At 36.6% G+C, this 18,523-nt stretch overlaps 3 protein-coding genes across 3 annotated transcripts in view; 2 read left to right on the forward strand and 1 right to left on the reverse strand.

Annotated features, from left to right (window-relative positions):
* LOC140142286 (uncharacterized) overlaps positions 1 to 18,523 on the reverse strand; it is a 385,706-nt gene that overhangs the window by 259,145 nt on the left and 108,038 nt on the right. The gene's annotated exons all lie outside the window — the stretch shown is intronic.
* LOC140142695 (uncharacterized) lies at positions 2,629 to 4,602 on the forward strand. The gene has a single exon (XM_072164692.1). The coding sequence runs from the start codon at positions 2,706 to 2,708 to the stop codon at positions 4,107 to 4,109; it is 1,404 nt and encodes a 467-aa protein (XP_072020793.1). The 5' UTR covers positions 2,629 to 2,705; the 3' UTR covers positions 4,110 to 4,602.
* Positions 7,307 to 8,644, forward strand: LOC140142962 (uncharacterized). The gene has a single exon (XM_072164989.1). It carries the CDS (start codon positions 7,307 to 7,309, stop codon positions 8,642 to 8,644), a length of 1,338 nt encoding a protein of 445 aa, XP_072021090.1.

Raw genomic sequence — 18,523 nt, forward strand, 5'->3', positions numbered from 1 at the left:
GAGTGGTTATACGTATTGGCGACATGTGCACTGGTAGTAAATTCCAATTTTCTTTGCTTTGCCGTAGTTGTTCAGCTCAAAAATAAAAGGGGATATATCTGACAGTGAAAGCTAACATTTTATGGCAAATAAATGACAATCTATTTTGTTTGGAAATGTTATAATATGGCTTTAAGTCTGGCATCTTTTACATTTGCAATAAACATATTTGTGATACGATACATACTTAACTTTGCATAATTATGGGCAATGAATCTCATAAATTAGTAATGAAAAAAGTAGTTTAGTGCCAAGTGGTTCAGGTACAGGTCTTGTAAACCTGAGGTTTGATTCCCAGGCAGGATCACTTTTTCTGCTTGTCTCTTTTATTATTTGCAATGGCAAACCTGATGAAAAATTATGTTTATTTATATAATTCCTGTCAATCATGCCACTATTTTTCCAGAAAAAAGTAGTAATAAAATATCAAACATATTTACCGAATATGTACACAAGTTTACTGTGTATTATTTTAAGTGCATGCATGACCAAATTTAATGTCACTATTCCTTGAGAAATATAAGCAGTTGACCTAATAAGGAAGTTAACCTAGAAAATACACTTGGATATTTAACATTCATATTGAAACATTTAAGGAGTGATCATGAAAATGGCGGGATTAATACTTCAGTGTGTGATTTTGTTGACTTGTTTTGATTACAGTGTACCGATCGCATCATCAAGTACATGGGTCACATATGCTGCAAGTTCTGGACCAATTGTTAATGTATTTTGTATAAATACTAATATACCTTCTCATGCTGATTCATACCTATGGAAATTTAATGGCACAACACTGACATCAAATGATAGGTTGGTTAATGCTGATCCATCAAGGTACAGTGTAACTCTAGGAGATGTACCCAATAGAGGACATGGAAGCTTACTACAGATAAGAAATGCACTCAAACAAGATGCTGGTGTGTATGCATGTAGAGTGCCAATTATGGTAGGACCATTTGATACATATTCCACAGTTAGTGTTATAGTCATCATACATCAGTACCTTTCACCTCCTGGTTATCCAAACTGCACCACTGACCCATCTACTACCTTGGTAGAAAACACTGATGCAACATTTATATGTAATCCTGGGGAAGCATCACCACCTATGAACTTGACATTAGTTCTTCAGATGCCGAATGGATCATATATTGAACTGGGGAACACAAATATAACAAAAGAAGTTATTATGGATTATAATAACACTGTGTTTATTTGTAACATGACAAGTGAAACATTCCCAACTGCTCCACAACGCATGTGTTCTGCTGGTCCAATCACAATTTCAAAAGCACTGCCAACTACTACATTATCAATGCCAATAAACACACTGCTTCCTACAAATCCAGAGAGTGAGAATGGCACATTCACAGATACCAGCAACCCTTTGGAACGCTCATCATCTGTTCCAGCAATAATTGGTGGCATTGTTGGTGCGATCATTCTTATACTGATAGGCGTTATCATCATTATTACCAAATATACCAAATCTAAACCATCTGATGAGGACATCACCATAGCATCATCTTCCAATCAACAGATCTCATCATCAGTTGACCACACCTATATGGCTTATCAAAAAGAAGCTGAACAAGAGCCTTATACTGAACTCAACCAAACCAATGTGTCATCATCATCAGGCCAACAATCACCATCAGCTGACCACACCTATATGGCATATCAGAAAGGTACTGAACAAGAACCTTATGCTGAACTCAAACTTTCTACAGAGTCACAATCATCTGGCAATCTGTCACCACCAGCTGGCCACCAATCACCATCAGCTGACCACACTTATATGGCTTATCAGAAAGGGCCTGAACAAGAACCTTATGCTGAGCTCAACCTCACAAAGCAGCCAAATTCAACAGCTATATCATCCAGCCCTGACTACCAAAATATACATGATGAGGCAACCGACTATCAAAATATGCATGATTATGAAAATAACATGTAAATGAGCAAAACTCATCACAATTAAGAAGTCCATAAGTTATCAGAAACATAACAATAAATAGTAATGAGGTGATAAGGCCTGGGGTGTAAGGATGTCAAAAAACATTGGTTTCACTAATGTGATACCCCAAATATAATACCCCAAACACACATCGCCATGTTATGTACTATTGGTAGATATTTTGACTTTGGATACAAATTGCAGGAAATCTATATTTTCAAGTCAGTACTAGGCCATTGGGTAAGGTTTGATTTTAAGTATGTTCTTGAAATGGACTGCATATGTTTTTCTTTAATGATTTTAATATACTATTTTTTTCCTACTGTAAATTAGAGTTTATCTATACCTGTGTTTAATGCTTCTTAGATGTACAGAGTTCAGATGCAAAAACCAATATATAAATTTTCCTCTAGGAATAAGCATGTGTAAAATTACTCCATTTATTTTTAAACATTTTAGTGTGTACAAAATAATGTAGGTGTCAATATTACTTATTTACTATTGTCATTTGTATCATATACAAAATCAGTGACCCATGTTATTTCAATAAACTTGAGAAGGAAGTTGAGGCTATACTATTGAGGCTATACTTTTCAGTATTGTCATTCGTGCAGCATGGACAAATTTCAACCTTGACTTTAACTCCAATTCTGGGAATTCCTACATATTGAACAATTTCAAATAGTTGTTATAGCACAAGACGTTCATGATGAGAAATACTGGATATACTGCACTGCATGTGTTTATTCCTTTGATGCTGTTGATAATTGTTCCTTCCACGTGTGTTGTAGCACAAATTGAGCATATGAGGGTAAATATATACAACGCACACCGCTCTGGACCAACTGTTACAATTTGGTGCACAGCTCATATTCCCACTGGAAGCACCCAAAACACTTTAACATTGATTTTAGATGGTAAAATGCTAGCTGTGAATGGAGACTTGGTGCAAGCAGATTCATCCAGGTTCCAAGTAACATATTTAACTGCCAGAAACACAGTGTCAAGGCTCATTATTGATAATGTAGTGAAAGCAGATGAAGGACTGTATTACTGCCAACAACAGTACTCTCTAAATGGCCAGATAGAAACACATATGGACAGCATTGAAGTAGCACTATCACAGTACCTTCCACCACTGCATCACCCAGTTTGCAGCATACAACCATCAACCACCTTATTCGACAGCAGTGATGTGACATTTCACTGTTTAGTAGGGGAATCAAATCCTAGTGTTAAATTGCAGCTCACCATTGTGCAGATAGGAATATCATCAACTATTGATAGGCCTATAGGACAATCATTTTACTATGGAAATGCATCTGTTAAAACTACAGTGACTAGTGAAGATAATAATGCTTTGTTAGTTTGTCAAATGACAAGTGACACCTTTCCAACAGCATACCGTAATTGCTCTTCTGGTCCCATCAGAATTATACAAACAAATCCACCTGCAACAAAGTCATTATCATCATATTCTGAATCTTCATCTACTCTCCACCCTAACAGCACGCCATCAAAGGGGAATGCCAATACCATCTCCTTAGGACAGTCATCCCTCTGGAGTATAGTAGGTGGTGTTGCAGGCGTTGTTCTTATAGCAGTGGTACTCATCATCATCTGTGTTATTGTCAGAAAAAGATCCAACATAAAAAACAATCCTGTAGGTTTGTCATCCAACCTAAATGCAGTGACTAACAACCATACAGAGAATATGTATTCCTTAGAAACCATCAATGATGCAGATGATTATGCTACTTTGTCTGATCAACAATATCCATCAAATCAACTAACTCAGTCAAATCAATTCTCTTCAGCTAACCAACCATCTAATCAACCAAGTCTTCAATCAGCCCCATCACAAGAAAGTTCACAACAGATGCCAATCTATGCAGCTGTCAATAAAACTGCCCATCCCAGCTCCAGCTCATCAAGGCTTGTGGAAGGTGAACTTAGCCCCGATTATGAGGATGCATCATCCTCTCACCAGACAGAGGCATCAAACTTTCCTATATATGGTAAAGTGAATAAGGGATATAAATCTGATAACCAGGGAGATGATTCAGGATTTGTGGACAATATCATTTATGTATCTGCTGGTCCTAAGTGAAAAATAACTTTATTGTGAACTTCTACTCAAATTGATATGAGAATACTCCAAGGGTATATCCAAGAGGTTGAATATGTAAATTAAAGTGTCACTATAATCAGACATTATTCCTTAAAACATTAATGATATTATATGCTTTGTTTCAGCTTGAGTTTGGTACTGACGTTAGTGCTTTTACAAGAGTTGCACTGCAAGTATGTTGAAAAACCACCCTTATATGCATGTGTGTGCAATGTGTGACAACCTACTAGCCTGTGACCACAAAGACCAGCAAAATAGACATTTATGTCACAACCGAACTTCATGTGAAACAAAGCATAGTCACTGATAGGATTGTGTTTATAATATATGGTCAATTCCAGCCAAAGCGGGCCAAAATTCTCTCTGGGGCCATTTTGAAAATGTTTTCCTTTTCAATTCTAGACTTATCAAATGAGACGATCATGTCTAGTGAATCATCAGGTGGAAGTGCCATCGGATTGAAAAATAACTTTTCTTGCTAGACCAAATAAAGTGTTAAATGCGCATATGCATGTTACCCACTTAATTCAAGCATTTTTCACCTGTTGTACGTCATAAAATTTCACTTTCTTTAATATCTTTCAATATTTTATGTGTGACTCATATACACTAGAAATCGGGTGAAGACTTTGAACGTAAAATAGAATTTTATTACATATATCTACAAAGAAATATTTTGGTTATTACAAATTTTAAGAAAGAACCAGGTGTACAGTTAAGATTGTGTCAATTCTTGAACTCTTTCCAAAGTGCCTGTCATTTAACATTACTGTATTATTTGAAAGATTAGAATAAATGCTTCATATAAATATAAAGTTAGATTTTGTATCTCAAATGCAGGATGAGGATCTCGGATGGATTCGTGGGTAACAGCGCCTGAAAATAGCAATTCCTATTAATTTTTTAAATAAAATAAAAAATACTTTTCCGTATGTCAATAATTCAGGCTGCAATGGCACTAAAATGAATTTTAATCAAAATTCAGACTACATGGAATATTTAGAATGGATCATTATGGCATTTTGGGTATAAAAATTTTGAGAATAATGAAGTTGCCAAATTCAAATAGACAGAGCAAACAGTTTTATAGTATTATTTTAGTAAAATCATTCCATATTTTCATGCAGCAATATTCTATTAACTCGTGTTTGACAGTTCCTATGAACTAAAACACTATCAATACATTGTTAACTATAATTTAAGTAGGGATTCGTGGGTAACCAAAATGTTCGTGGGTAACACATATTTGAAGGTATGTATTGGTAAGCGGCAAAATAGAAAATATTACAGAAGGTTGGAAACCACCTTGCGGTTATTCCTCCATTGTGTTTCAATGATTCCCGTTTCTCTAACCAATTGCATTTACCCAAAAAATGGTAATTTAGGATAATCAATCAAAACTTCATGATACAGCTTCAGTATACCTTCAAGAGGACGCTATTAAACAGGACTGTTTTGGAACCTATTTCGCATGTTTTCAAAATGTTAAGATGCATAAGAAACATATAATTTACGAGTAAATCCTTGGATTCGTGGGTAACGCCGAATTAGTGGGTAAAGCTATAAGTACTATAGTACCGTTTGGGGTTTGCGTTTCTTAGGTGTATAAACTGTAAGTACTGTCAAAATTATAGCATACCCATGGCTTGAATATGTGCTGATTTAAACTTAAAATAAACAATCTCCTTATTTTTCAAGGTTAGCATCTATTCGGGATTCGTGGGTAACAAAAGTTTAAGCCGTCGAGATTCTTTTTTAAAGCGGTGAACGTATTTTTACGATTTACAATTTTAAGCGCTTGTCAAACTAAATTCAGTGTCCAAAGTCATTAAATGTTAATTTAAGTTATGGCAATTATATTTGCTGGACTCGTGGGTAACAGTTGATACGTGGGTAACGTCAAATTTGATTTTATGGAATTTTATGGGTAAAACGATTTGCATAAAATAATCACTTGGACCTCAGAATTATAGAACGAAACTTCGTTTCATGATATAGTCATTTATGGCATATTCACTTAACATTTTTCAGAACGATCATTTTATTTTTGATACGCGGGTAACAAAATTATTAGCCAAATTGACTTAATGGCCTCTAGAGTCCACAAACTTTGGTGGAATTCAATCGTTTTACATATGGTGAGAGATCATGCAAACGGCTTTCTAACGGTAATAATTTCATTTTGATTGAAGGACATTCAATGACATATATGGTGCTTTATCTTTGAATTCGTGGGTAACGCCAATTCATTTAAGCTATCATAACTTGTCCCCTGGTATGACTTGCTAGTAAAGGCCTATATGCACAAAGAGAGCACATTGGACGTGACATGATATGCTCCATCAATAACGTGATTTCCTTTATTAATGACATTTTAAAGTGGAAAGTTAACATAGAGAGAATTTTGTCCGCTTTCGCTGGAATTGACCATATACATTGAATAGATTAATCAGGCTCGGAGACAAATATGTAAATTCTTCTAAACAAAACCAAAATTTACTCACTAGTTTGACAGTGGTGTAGCATGCAAACATTTGGTATTTTACACTATTTTGGCCCATCATCGGGGTGAAAAATTTGGTGGAAAACGAGCTACTTGCCTCTTTGCCTTCCTGATTTTCTCCTTAAATTTTTGTCATTTTTGTCAATAGGACTGGCTACGCTACTGTGGTGTCACATGAAAGAGAAAAAAATCTGAAACATGTGACAGTGGACGCTAGTGGAATACCACAACATACTAACAAAGCCCCATGGTTCAGCTATGGTGTGGTAACCGCTCTAGTTCTTATTAATGATTCATTTTCATCACTATATTTGCATGGAGTATGTATAGGCTTATAATGCATATATTACTGTTTAACACAACCATATTTTCACATATTTAATATTGTCTTTATATTCCACTTTATTTCATGAAAATAAATGCAATCAAAAATGAAGAAATACACCTACCTACTATGTACTTTTGACCAAGAGCAAAACATATATTCATTTGTGTGCATGAGTCAGAACAAAATGTAAAAAGTTTCTGGTCGCCCACAACTATTGAGGTTAAAGTAAAATTTAAATCCTTATGCATATTTAAATTCATTAGAATTTCAAAGTCACATTAAAACTTGTTATTTAGCATTGACTTACCCAGAACTTTCAGGCCCCTGTGACCGATGATCATGAAAATGGCAGTATCAACACTTTGGTGCGTGATTTTGTTGTGCAGTTTTAGTTATACATCAGCACAACCAGCAACAGCAAGTCACTGGATTACTAATGACACAAATTTTGGGCCAGTTATAAATTTGTTTTGCACAGTTACTGATACTACATATCTTGGATCGGACAATCATTTGTCTGCTGCAGCTAGGTCTGCTGATCCAACCAGGTACAGTATATCTGTTGGAGATGTGCCTAATAAAGGATATGGAAGCTTGCTGCAGATTAGAAATGCACTTAAGCAACATGCTGGTTTCTATACATGTAGAGTTTTGGTAGAAGGCAACCCTTTGTATTCCACAGATAGAGTTGAAGTCATCATAAACCAGTACCTGCCACCTCCTGGTTATCCAGAGTGCTCCATAGGTCCATCGCCTACATTGCTTGAACATACGGATGCTACATTTAGCTGTATTCCTGGAGAAGCATCACCACCTATGGACTTGACATTGATTCTTGAAAGGCAAAGTGGATTGCATGTTGAACTGGGGAGCACAAATGTAACAAAACAAGTTACCATGGATGATAATAACACAATGTTCATTTGTAACATGTCAAGCGAAACATTCCCAGCCGCACCACAACGCATGTGTTCTGCCGGTCCAATCATAATTTCACAAGCACCACCAACTACTAAGTCATCAATGCCAATAGAAACACTGCTTCCTACTGATCCAGAGACAGGTCCAGTCAGTGAGAATGTAGTAACAAAAACATATGGCATGACAAAGGAAAAGACAATCACATATACCAACAACCCTTTGGAACAACCATTGCCTGTCGGAGGCATAATTGGTGGTATAGTAGGTGTTATCCTCCTTGTACTGATAGGTGTTGTCATTATTATTATCAAATATACCAGATCTAAACCATCTGATGAGAACATCACCAAGACACCAACTTCCAATCAACAAACCTCATCATCAGCAGATCATCCTGGGACTGACCACACCTATATGGCTTATCAAAGATATAATGAACAAGAACCTTATGCTGAAATCAACTTAACTAATATGTTACCATCAACTAATAAGCCACAATTTGATATTGTCCATACATATATGATGCATCAGCAAGATCCTCACCAAGAACCTAATTTGTCTACTCCTCAAAACGAAACACTAGCAAGTGGCTACCAATCACCATCAACTGACAACACCTACATCAACCAAAAACTGCATCAACTTCATCTTGCCAAGAAGTCAAATTCAAAAGCTATTTCATCCAGTCCTGACTACCAAGATATTGATGATGACAATAAAGATTCTGTCTATGAAGATGTGCATGATTACGAAAACAATTAATATGCAAGCATGTGTAAGATCTGCTCCAAACAAGTGTGTTTTCCCCATTGACTACAATCATATTACAAAATGAGTATCCTCCGTAGAAGTAGTGATGTAACAGGATCAATTAGCATAGCGATAAATGAAAACTATTTTCAAATGTATTGCCCTGCACTATAAGTAGGCTGCATGCATCACCTCTCATGTATGTGTATGTGTGCAATCATAGATTGAATACAATACCACTTTTTTCAAAGACATTAATCGTACAGATGTGAGTGAAACATACATGTACGCTGCACAATATGAAATTTCAATAATCGATGATTAACAATAGTGCGATGCAGAGTAACAGCGTACATATAGTGCAGGGCAATACATTCAAAAAAATTTCACCTATCACTATGGTGATTAATCCTGTGCATACTTCAATTCGATGTAGAAATGATGTAGTAAATTGGATCAACTACTCCTATTAGTATTTCGTGCTCTCTTACACTAAGGATATACCTGAAATAAAAAAGTACCAAAAACAGCCTGAAATTAAATAAAGTTGCAGAAGTCTTCACTAAAAAAATTAATTAAGTTTTAGAAATGAAAATTCTCATGCCTGGTTTATTTAAAACATAGCTTGGCATGCAATGTATTTAAATACGATTATTCTGTACGTTTTTTATTTGTTTTAATATTTGTCATATATTTTGTATTGGCAAGTAAAATGTATATTTCTTCAATCCTGTGCTCTTTGTGTAGGTTACCTGAGTGAATCTTGGGAGATGTTGTGGATTTCAAATAGAATAGCCCAATAGCAGCCCACAGAACAAGTGGATTGACAGTAAATAGCAAACCAAGACATGAAGTATAACATTGTATAAAAACACAGGTCTTTTAGATGTATTTGGACCTTTGTGGCACACAATCAAATATCATTGAGAATCTCTGGATTAGAACATAAACTATGGGAATAATTAAGTTGTAAACAAAAGACACCAGTTCTATCCCTTCACTTCCCCCTATCACCTGCTCATACTGTACATGGCTCTATTTAATGTCCAATCAAGAACCCCATCCCCACTTTTATACCAACAAATGGAGAATTATCCCTTTCTCAATGACCATTGAAAGAAGTTTTGAATTTGTAATGCACATTTCAGCTGTCATAGAAAATGGATTGAAAATTCCAGTGTTAAAATGCCATGGTGGGTGGAGTGATCATTCAGGCCATTCAATCAAGGTAAAAACATCAGGGTGAAATCACTAGACATATCTCCTTTACCGTACGCTATAATTTTAAGATAAATGTCTGAAATTGGTTGAAGTCTGGGGCTTACATAAAGAGAAACAATTGCAGGAAATTGCCTTAAGGGATGGGTTTATATGTGTGTAAATGGAGGAGAAATGGGAGGATTTTGGCATGTTTGCTGTGATTGTTTGCCTAGCAATATTGATCACAAGTACACAATTGATGGTGCATATCAAGGACCAAACTCTATAGTTTTATATTTGAGCACGATCACTTCTGTAAGGTCATGGGAAATTATGTAAATCGGCTTTTATATTTGATGTTGCATATCGGCTCACGCACTTTTTTTTTGTACCCAGTATTTCACAAAGTCCCTGTACTCTGATGACCCTATGACTTTTTGCTGGTATGTTGAGCACTTTAAACAATTAATTATAGTACTTACCTCCTACTTTAGGAACATGCATATGCCTTAATGTTTGTCGACCATGTCAACAACCCAGTGTAGTTTTACATGGTTGGAAAAGTCTATTTCCTTTCGCTATTTTGCCAATCATAATTCATAAATTGTCCAACTTTTTTGACACAACAGAGTTTTGCAACTATTCCGCCAGCAAGGAAACACAAATTTATGTGTATCCAGTGCGTCCTTTACGTTTAAATAGTTCAGTTTATTGTCAAGTTGTGCCTCTATATCGCCATATTTACGGAATTGATGATACTGAGCTGATACGGAATTTTTGAACCCAAATTTCTTGAAATATACATTACCGTTTTAACTTCTCGCCACTAAAGTGGATTCATAAGAAGGTCAAATACAAGCATTCCATTATGGCTGGTATCATCATCTCGATTGGTGTCTTGTGTTAGTATTATTCCATATTTTGCTGGTAGAAGTTCAATGAAACCCTCCATAATTCACGACTTCGTCACTTGTGTTATAAACTCGATGTGTTTACTATATTGTCGCTCGGGTCCGCGACTAATCGCAGGGACCGGTCTATCATTAGCTATTCTATACACGTTTCAATAGCCTTATTGTGATGTGTGGGAGTTTTAAAAGCCGAGCCATGAACAAAATATAATGCGAGCACCGGGGGCATCAACTTTAGAGGTGACGGTATGTGCCTGTCAATATATGCCCCTCTTTTGAAGCCGACTATACCCGATGACCAGGCACCTTCAGTTTTCAAAATATTATACCCAATGACCCTTTTTTCATTTTGATTGTACATAATGACCCTTTTTTTTTTAATAAAAAACCCCAACGTTTTGTACTGATATGCGCCTACTTCTTGACGCTTGTAGGCACATATACCCATCAATTCTAAAGTTGAGTGCCCGGGCGGCGCATACTGCGGGCCAATGAACAATGAGATAGTGGCTTTTCTGATATAGCTTTGAGGAACTGTTGAAGTATAAATCAGCCAACGAGAAGGTGTGTCCAAATTGCACATCTTGAATTGAGACCAAGACATGCTGTTATTTCAATTGTTATACCGTTCGGTTGGTTTATTACCTACCATTGCCTACGAGATGCAGTTCTAAGGTGACAGAGGGACAGGTCTGCAATTCGATTCCACAACCATTCATACCTTTCATCTGTTTTATTGTATTATCGTGCGAATTGCTCCGTGGTACCTTACGGGTACCTGAATTTTATTTGAATGAAGATGACTCTGTCATGCTCGACGTCATATTGCATAATTTCTATACAGTATATGCAATAAACCAACCAGAACAGTATAACAATTGAAATAATAGGCAGTTCTAAGATAGGTTAAGAAGAATATAACGTCACAATTCTGTATTATTATTCAAGGTTGTAACGTGTGTCTATGCTGTCATGTAGGCCTACCTGGCAACAGACACGCCCCGGTACAAACAGATGAAATTTGTAGAAAAGCGTGATTATGACAAAAACATTAAAAACTAGAGTCAACAGACGCTGAATACAAGCCATAATTTGACCCTATAACTTGACCCCTGGGTTACGGATGGGGTCAACTGCTCTTGCATTGTGCTTAGGATGTCATAAGAAATATTCCTGGTGAATTTCAGCTTAATCGAACTTAAACATGGATTTTGATTTTTTTAAATTTTGATTGACCTTTTGACCCCCTTAATGACCATAGAAAAAAAAAAAAAAAAAAAACCTATGTACACAGACAAAATGCATTGTTCTAATTTTAATTTAAAAATTCTACTATGTTTAGTTGTCGAGATAAAAATTCTTGAAGTTATTTAGTTAAAAACAGGAAGTGACCCCTTAATGACCTTTGACCCCCAAAATAAAAATACTATGCATACATCAGGTAACACTGATTCATGTATGATGGTTATATTACTCTGGTCTGTTTACATTTTGAGATAAAATTTTTTGAACTTTTTGGTTTTTGACCGGAAGTAACCCCTTAATGACCTTTGACCCCAAAACTGTAGGCATCCTAAAGACCCTGGCTAGTAGCAATGCATGTGTGCTAATGGCGACTCTCTGCTATTTAATTTGTAAAGACAGTGATTTTTTGAATATTTTTAGCTTTCAGACCGGGAATGACCCCCTTAATGACCTTTGACCTCAATTCTTTTTAGGAAGTTTTACGCACTGCCACATGTTGATTCATATGCATGAGTCACATGATCATTGCATGAAATTTGTGGAAGGAGTAGCATTTTTGTGAAATCACATTTTGTACCATTATAGCTAGGTCAAAGGTCACAGCAAGGTCAAAGTGAAATGGAAGGTTCGGCCTAGTCCAGTGGTCATTTGGTTCAAGTATGGTTGAAATCTGTCGAAGCATAAGGGAGCTAGGGCGAAACGTGGCAAGTCACGCAAAATGTCACGAGTTGCCAGAAGAAAGAAGAATTGAGAAGAGACAGAACAAGCCGACATCCGTCGTCGGCTTGTAATGATACTTTGAGGTATTGTTTTTTTAATTTTTGTATGGCAGATCATACATACACATGTGCTGAGGTCAAAAAAGTAAAAAATTTTGTTTTTGACCCCTGACTCATCTGTCATTCCAAACAACCCCTTAACATCATCAAAGTATCACCTGTTTGCCATTCAGCATCGACTCTGCACTCCTCCAAGCAATGAAAGTCCAAATTTTCTTGTGGTTGGTGTGTATTTCAGCACTAAATCATTTAAAAGATCAATAAGACCGATATTGAACTTCATTATAACCAAAATTAATTAGTGGTAGGCCATTCGCGTGATGTTGTTAAAAAATGGGGGGCACCATTATGTATCCTTAGCCCTATGCGCTACAACCCCTAGCTACGCCACTGTGCGGGCTACATCATAAACATGGGGGTGACACCCGGTATATTTAACATAATTGTTTTCAATCAAAGTGAACTTTTTATGAGAAAAGTAGCAATATGAAATAAAACATAATCATGTGCGTAACCTTTTATTTTATTGCATGCACGACCAAATTAAATGTCAACATACAAGGGTCATTCAAAAAGTTCTACCTCCATCATCACATCTCTGTTATCTTATGTACCAGGATATTGAAATTACCATGAAAGTTATTTATGTGACGATGGAGGTAATAGAGAGATTGCGATTTCCAAACGTAGACATCGGACGTACGTTGATCTATTCAAAACCACTCTCCTGTATCGAAGCGAGGTCACGTATTTAGCTATTTTTGAAGATATTCCACGTGCAAAATCGACGTAGATACATCCTTGAAAATGCACAAAATTTGTCCATTTCACAATATGTTAAAGACAGTCAAAGATAATGAACATCTGAAGAAAAGTCTAATTATTATTATGATCCTTTTTGTTTGTAGCAAATCATTATAATAAAGGTACAGCGATGTGTTAAGAATGGACTAAATTTAAACGCAATATTCATACGCAGAGATTGTCTGTTGAAATGTGTGTGATACTCTGCGTATAAAAAATTACCTTGTGATTTGACATTTTGGACTCCACGTAGCATTAAAACGTACGTTCCACCATGGTTCCACGTGGCTGATTTTACCTCGAGTCTAGGTAAAGGAAACGAGAGAACGAGTGTTTCTCTCTGAATGTTATAGTCAAAATATCATGTGTTTTTTGTACAGCTGAGGGGTGGTGCAATAACTTTGTGTATCCCCGAGGTGGTGAAGTATTATAGGGGGGAATGGGGCAAAATTGCTTGGCAGGTCAAAAGGGGGGGCAAGCATTTTTTGCAGGTTGAAAGTTGGGTGGGGGATATTTTAGGAACACGTTCAAATATGCACAATTCCTGATCATTCATTCATTCATTCTTATTTATTTATTTATTTATTTATTTATTTATTTATTTATTTATTTATTTATTTATTTATTTATTTATTTATTTATTTATTTATTTATTTATTTATTTATTTATTTATTTATTTATTTATTTATTTATTTATTTATTTATTTATTTATTTATTTATTTATTTATTTATTTATTTATTTATTTATTTATTTATTTATTTATTTATTTATTTACAAATTCAAAGTATAGATCTCTGGCAAGGCAACGGTTGCCTTGCCAGAGAATATACTTTGAATTTGTTTCTATAGCTCACCTGTATAGTAATGGGTTTGAGCACTTCCAAAGTTAGTCACTTGTAAAGTAAACTTGTTATTTATTTATTTATTTACATATTATTATGCATTGAACCATAGATGTCAAAGAAAGGATGTTCACTCGCACCTATAAGATTAGTATTTTTGAAAAGAGCTGTATTGTATTCATTCTATGTTTGCAGACATACACAGGTGATTAGTGCAATCTGCTTGTGTTGGCATGGTTGGGCGATCTATTCAAACATTGTATTCATCTATTGCGATTTTTACATCACTTCTTAACTTATAGAGGCCATGCATTATTTTATCGATTGGCTCCATACAAAGGATTTGAACCAGTGTCCTTCACCGTAGTTATGGCGGAGTGCAGTTCAACAAAAGCATGATTGCAATCTACCACGACATTTCGGCTCACACACATAAGAAATGCACTACGATAAAATAGGTTGATGAAAACAGTGCAACAGAGCAATAATGCCCAAAATTGAAAAGCTGTATAAGTTATAAACAATATACACTACACATAATAAATACTACTACAAGGGATTGTCAACATATAAGAATCCAAACAATCAAGTACCAACATACACAGTTTTGTCCTTATATCACTTTTGGGTTTATAACAAAATGTTTTCAAGCCTCTATCGTGATTGGCAGCTGCATAAGACATCTCTTTGATAGCTGATAATGCCCATCTATTCGCCAAGTGGCTATTTCCCGGGGGGGCCACTGTAGTGGTGAAGGGGGGTATCAGGCGCGTCCGTGGACTCTCAAAAAGCACCCTAAACAAGTATTTCTGAGACTGAAATTTTCACCCCTAAACAAGTATAAGTAGCACGATTTGCTACCCTAAACAAGTAGTTGTCTTTCACCCAACCCTAAACAAGTAATTTATGCAATTATTACCCCTATTACAAGTAAACACACAGAAACAGGCCCGGGAAACAGGTAGGCCTACTTTTAACCCTAAATAAGAAGTTGCTGCCTTCAGGACCTTTTTGTCGATGTGCCGGCGGCTCTGCATAGCCAGAGTCTTGTTCAAGAAACATGTTAAAGCTTACCTCACAGGTCATGCAGTATGTCCAATATTCTCAAGATTTTTGTGCCAATAATTTCCCCTTTTTGGATCACAGGTTCAACCCTTTGGATTGAAATATTAGAATTGGGATGTACCCAATTCTCCACATTTCCAAGAGAATGATTTTGAACTGCAAGTCCAACGCATAAATGACGACCATGACGATTGCAAACCATACATTATGAAGTTGGGAGACAAACACGGCCAGTCTCGCTTGGTCTATTTCCTAATTTCGTCTCCATTTAAAACATTCTAGAGCATTAATTATCATGCTGGATTTAGTCCAACCAACCCTGAAACTCATTGATTTACATTAAAGGAAAGCCAGCAAATAGTTCCAAATTATTCAATCGGCGTGTTTGTAAATACCCCGGTAAAATGTAACACATGTCAAAAGTTTGTTCACACAGCTTGTTTACAAAGTTCGTGGTTGCATTGGCATGATTGGGCAGGAAGCTTATCAAGACTATCATGAATATTGATGAGTTTAAAGAGGTTCCGCCAATTGGAAAGTCTCTTATATTTTTCCTCATATTGACTCCACAGTTAAGAAAAAGGCATAACGCATGCTGATTGGTTTTTATGCTAACTGGACCAGTAGGGATCTGTCATCGCGGACAGCTGAAGGCTGGCTTTTGGGGTGTAGCATTGAAGTAGGGAGAAAAGACCGCAGATTTTTCTTTCACTTTTCAACGGAATGAAGGAGAAAGCACAAAATCCCAAACTTGGCAAAATTACCCTACGACGTAAGAGCTCCAAAACATACCCTTTTACCGAATTTTACATGAATTTGATACCCTATTCATGTTACGCACGTAACGCGCCCCAGTCTGAAAAAATACCCTTTTTACGTGAATTTACGGATGCGCCTGATACCCCCCTTCACCACTACAGTGGCCCCCCCGGGGGCTATTTAAATAACTGATGAGCACTGTCATTATGCTAATATGAAATCATTGTTTATCAACAAAGGCGAGGGACTCGTCTGTCGATATGCTCAAACAAACCGCTACACTGTTCAATGGCTTTCTTGTACTATATGAAATATGGTGGGCGAGTTGAAATGCACGTGCCCTGAGCAAACCACGATACGCGCACGCACACTGCAGGGCAAAGAACAATGGACATTGTCATAATTAGCATACAGATACTGCCGGGCAATGACGTCACATGTCAAGTGGTCTATACCCGATCAATGTTGGAGTTGCCTATAGCCTATATGTTTAAAATTCAATATGGCTACCGAACTGCCATGTGGTCCGGTGGATTAGTGCGCTGGACTTCTGTATTCTCTATGTAGCAGCAGCGTGGGTTCGAGGCCCACCTGTGCCGAACTGAAATTCCATTTTTTTTAAAATTTAATATTAGGGAAATGAGACTGGGCGAATTTATGTATGACGTAGAGAGGATTAAGATCCCTTTATTGATCCCTGACCCCACCGACTACCCGGGCTGATTTCATGCAAAACAAATCACCAGATGACTGACTATAGGACATAAGCGCCACAACACGGCGTTGGTAAAGTATGTGGCCTCACTGCAATACATAGCTACGTAAAAGCGTGCGTGTTAACGTACGCCCCTACGCTCTACGTTTGGAAAATCGCAATCTCTCTATTATTTTTTTTAATGACCCTTGACATTCAGAAATATAAGGAAGTTAAAACTTAAAATAATAAATTCTTGCTGGGTGGGTATTTTGCATTTGCTTTGAAACATTTCAGCAGGGAGTATGAAAATGGCGGCATTAATACTTCAGTACATGATTTTGTTGAGTTGTTTTCATTATACCATATCAAAAGCAGTAGCAAGTACATGGATCACTCCTACTACAGAGTTAGGACCAGTTGTTTATGTGTTCTGTTATTCTACTGGTACTACTGTTCCTTCTACATATACATGGTTAATTGATGGTTCACACATTACCGCTAATAATAGGTTGATTGGTGTTGATCCAGCAAGGTACGATGTAACCATAAATCCTGAAAACAGCACGGTCAATGGTGTATCTGTAGGAGATGTACCCAATGATGGACATGGAAGTTTACTACAGATAAGAAATGCACTCAAACAAGATGCTGGTTGGTATAACTGTAGAATTCCAATTTTGATAGGAAACAACCCTGGATATTCCAATGCTGTTATTGAAGTTATCATAGATCAGTACCTTCCACCTCCTGGTTATCCAGACTGCATCATAGACCCATCTACTTCCTTGGTAGAAAACACTGATGCTACATTTATCTGTATACCTGGTGAATCCTCTCCACCTGGAAATGTAACAAGAACAGTCACCATTGATGACAATGATGCTGTATTTCTATGTATCATGACTAGTGAGACATTCCCAACTGCTCCACAACGCAGTTGTTCTGCTGGTCCTATTTTCATACAAAGCAAACTGACAACTACGGTACTATTCACATTAGTATCCACCAAACCAGCCGAGAAGCAGCAAGAAATTGAAGGGACAACCCAGATGTATGATCTAAATGGAACCACTACTGAAACAAAGCCTACTTCAGCAATCAGTACAGATTCAAGATCACATATTAACCCCTATGTGTCAGGTATTATAGGTGCCATAATAGGAGCTTTTGTAACTGCTACTAGCTTCATCATCATCATCATTTTCATCTACAGACATCACACTAAATTTAAACCAGCAGATGTGAACATCACCATGACAGCATCTTCCAATCAACAAGTCTCGTCATCAGCTGACCACACCTATATGGCATATCAGAAAGGTACTGAACAAGAACCTTATGCTGAACTCAACCTTACTAAGAAATCAAATTCAGCAGCCATGTCATCCAGCTCTGACTACCAAAATATACACAATGATGGAAAAAACCTAGAGAAAACTGATTATCAAAATATACAATTGCGAAAGTAGTGAAAATGATAAAAGGGCACTAGAATTGAGTCTGCATCAGAAACAGTATATAAACTGAATGATTTGATGATTATGTGATCAAGCAAAATAAGTCTCAACCCTACAAACTATTGGATA

Source organism: Amphiura filiformis, chromosome 20, assembly GCF_039555335.1.
Source record: "Amphiura filiformis chromosome 20, Afil_fr2py, whole genome shotgun sequence".
Taxonomy (NCBI): Eukaryota; Metazoa; Echinodermata; class Ophiuroidea; order Amphilepidida; family Amphiuridae; genus Amphiura; species Amphiura filiformis.

Bases quoted from the DNA above. Each gene is read 5' to 3' on its own strand.
- LOC140142962 (XM_072164989.1), top strand. From the start codon at position 7,307: ATGGCAGTATCAACACTTTGGTGCGTGATTTTGTTGTGCAGTTTTAGT.
- LOC140142695 (XM_072164692.1), top strand. From the start codon at position 2,706: ATGATGAGAAATACTGGATATACTGCACTGCATGTGTTTATTCCTTTG.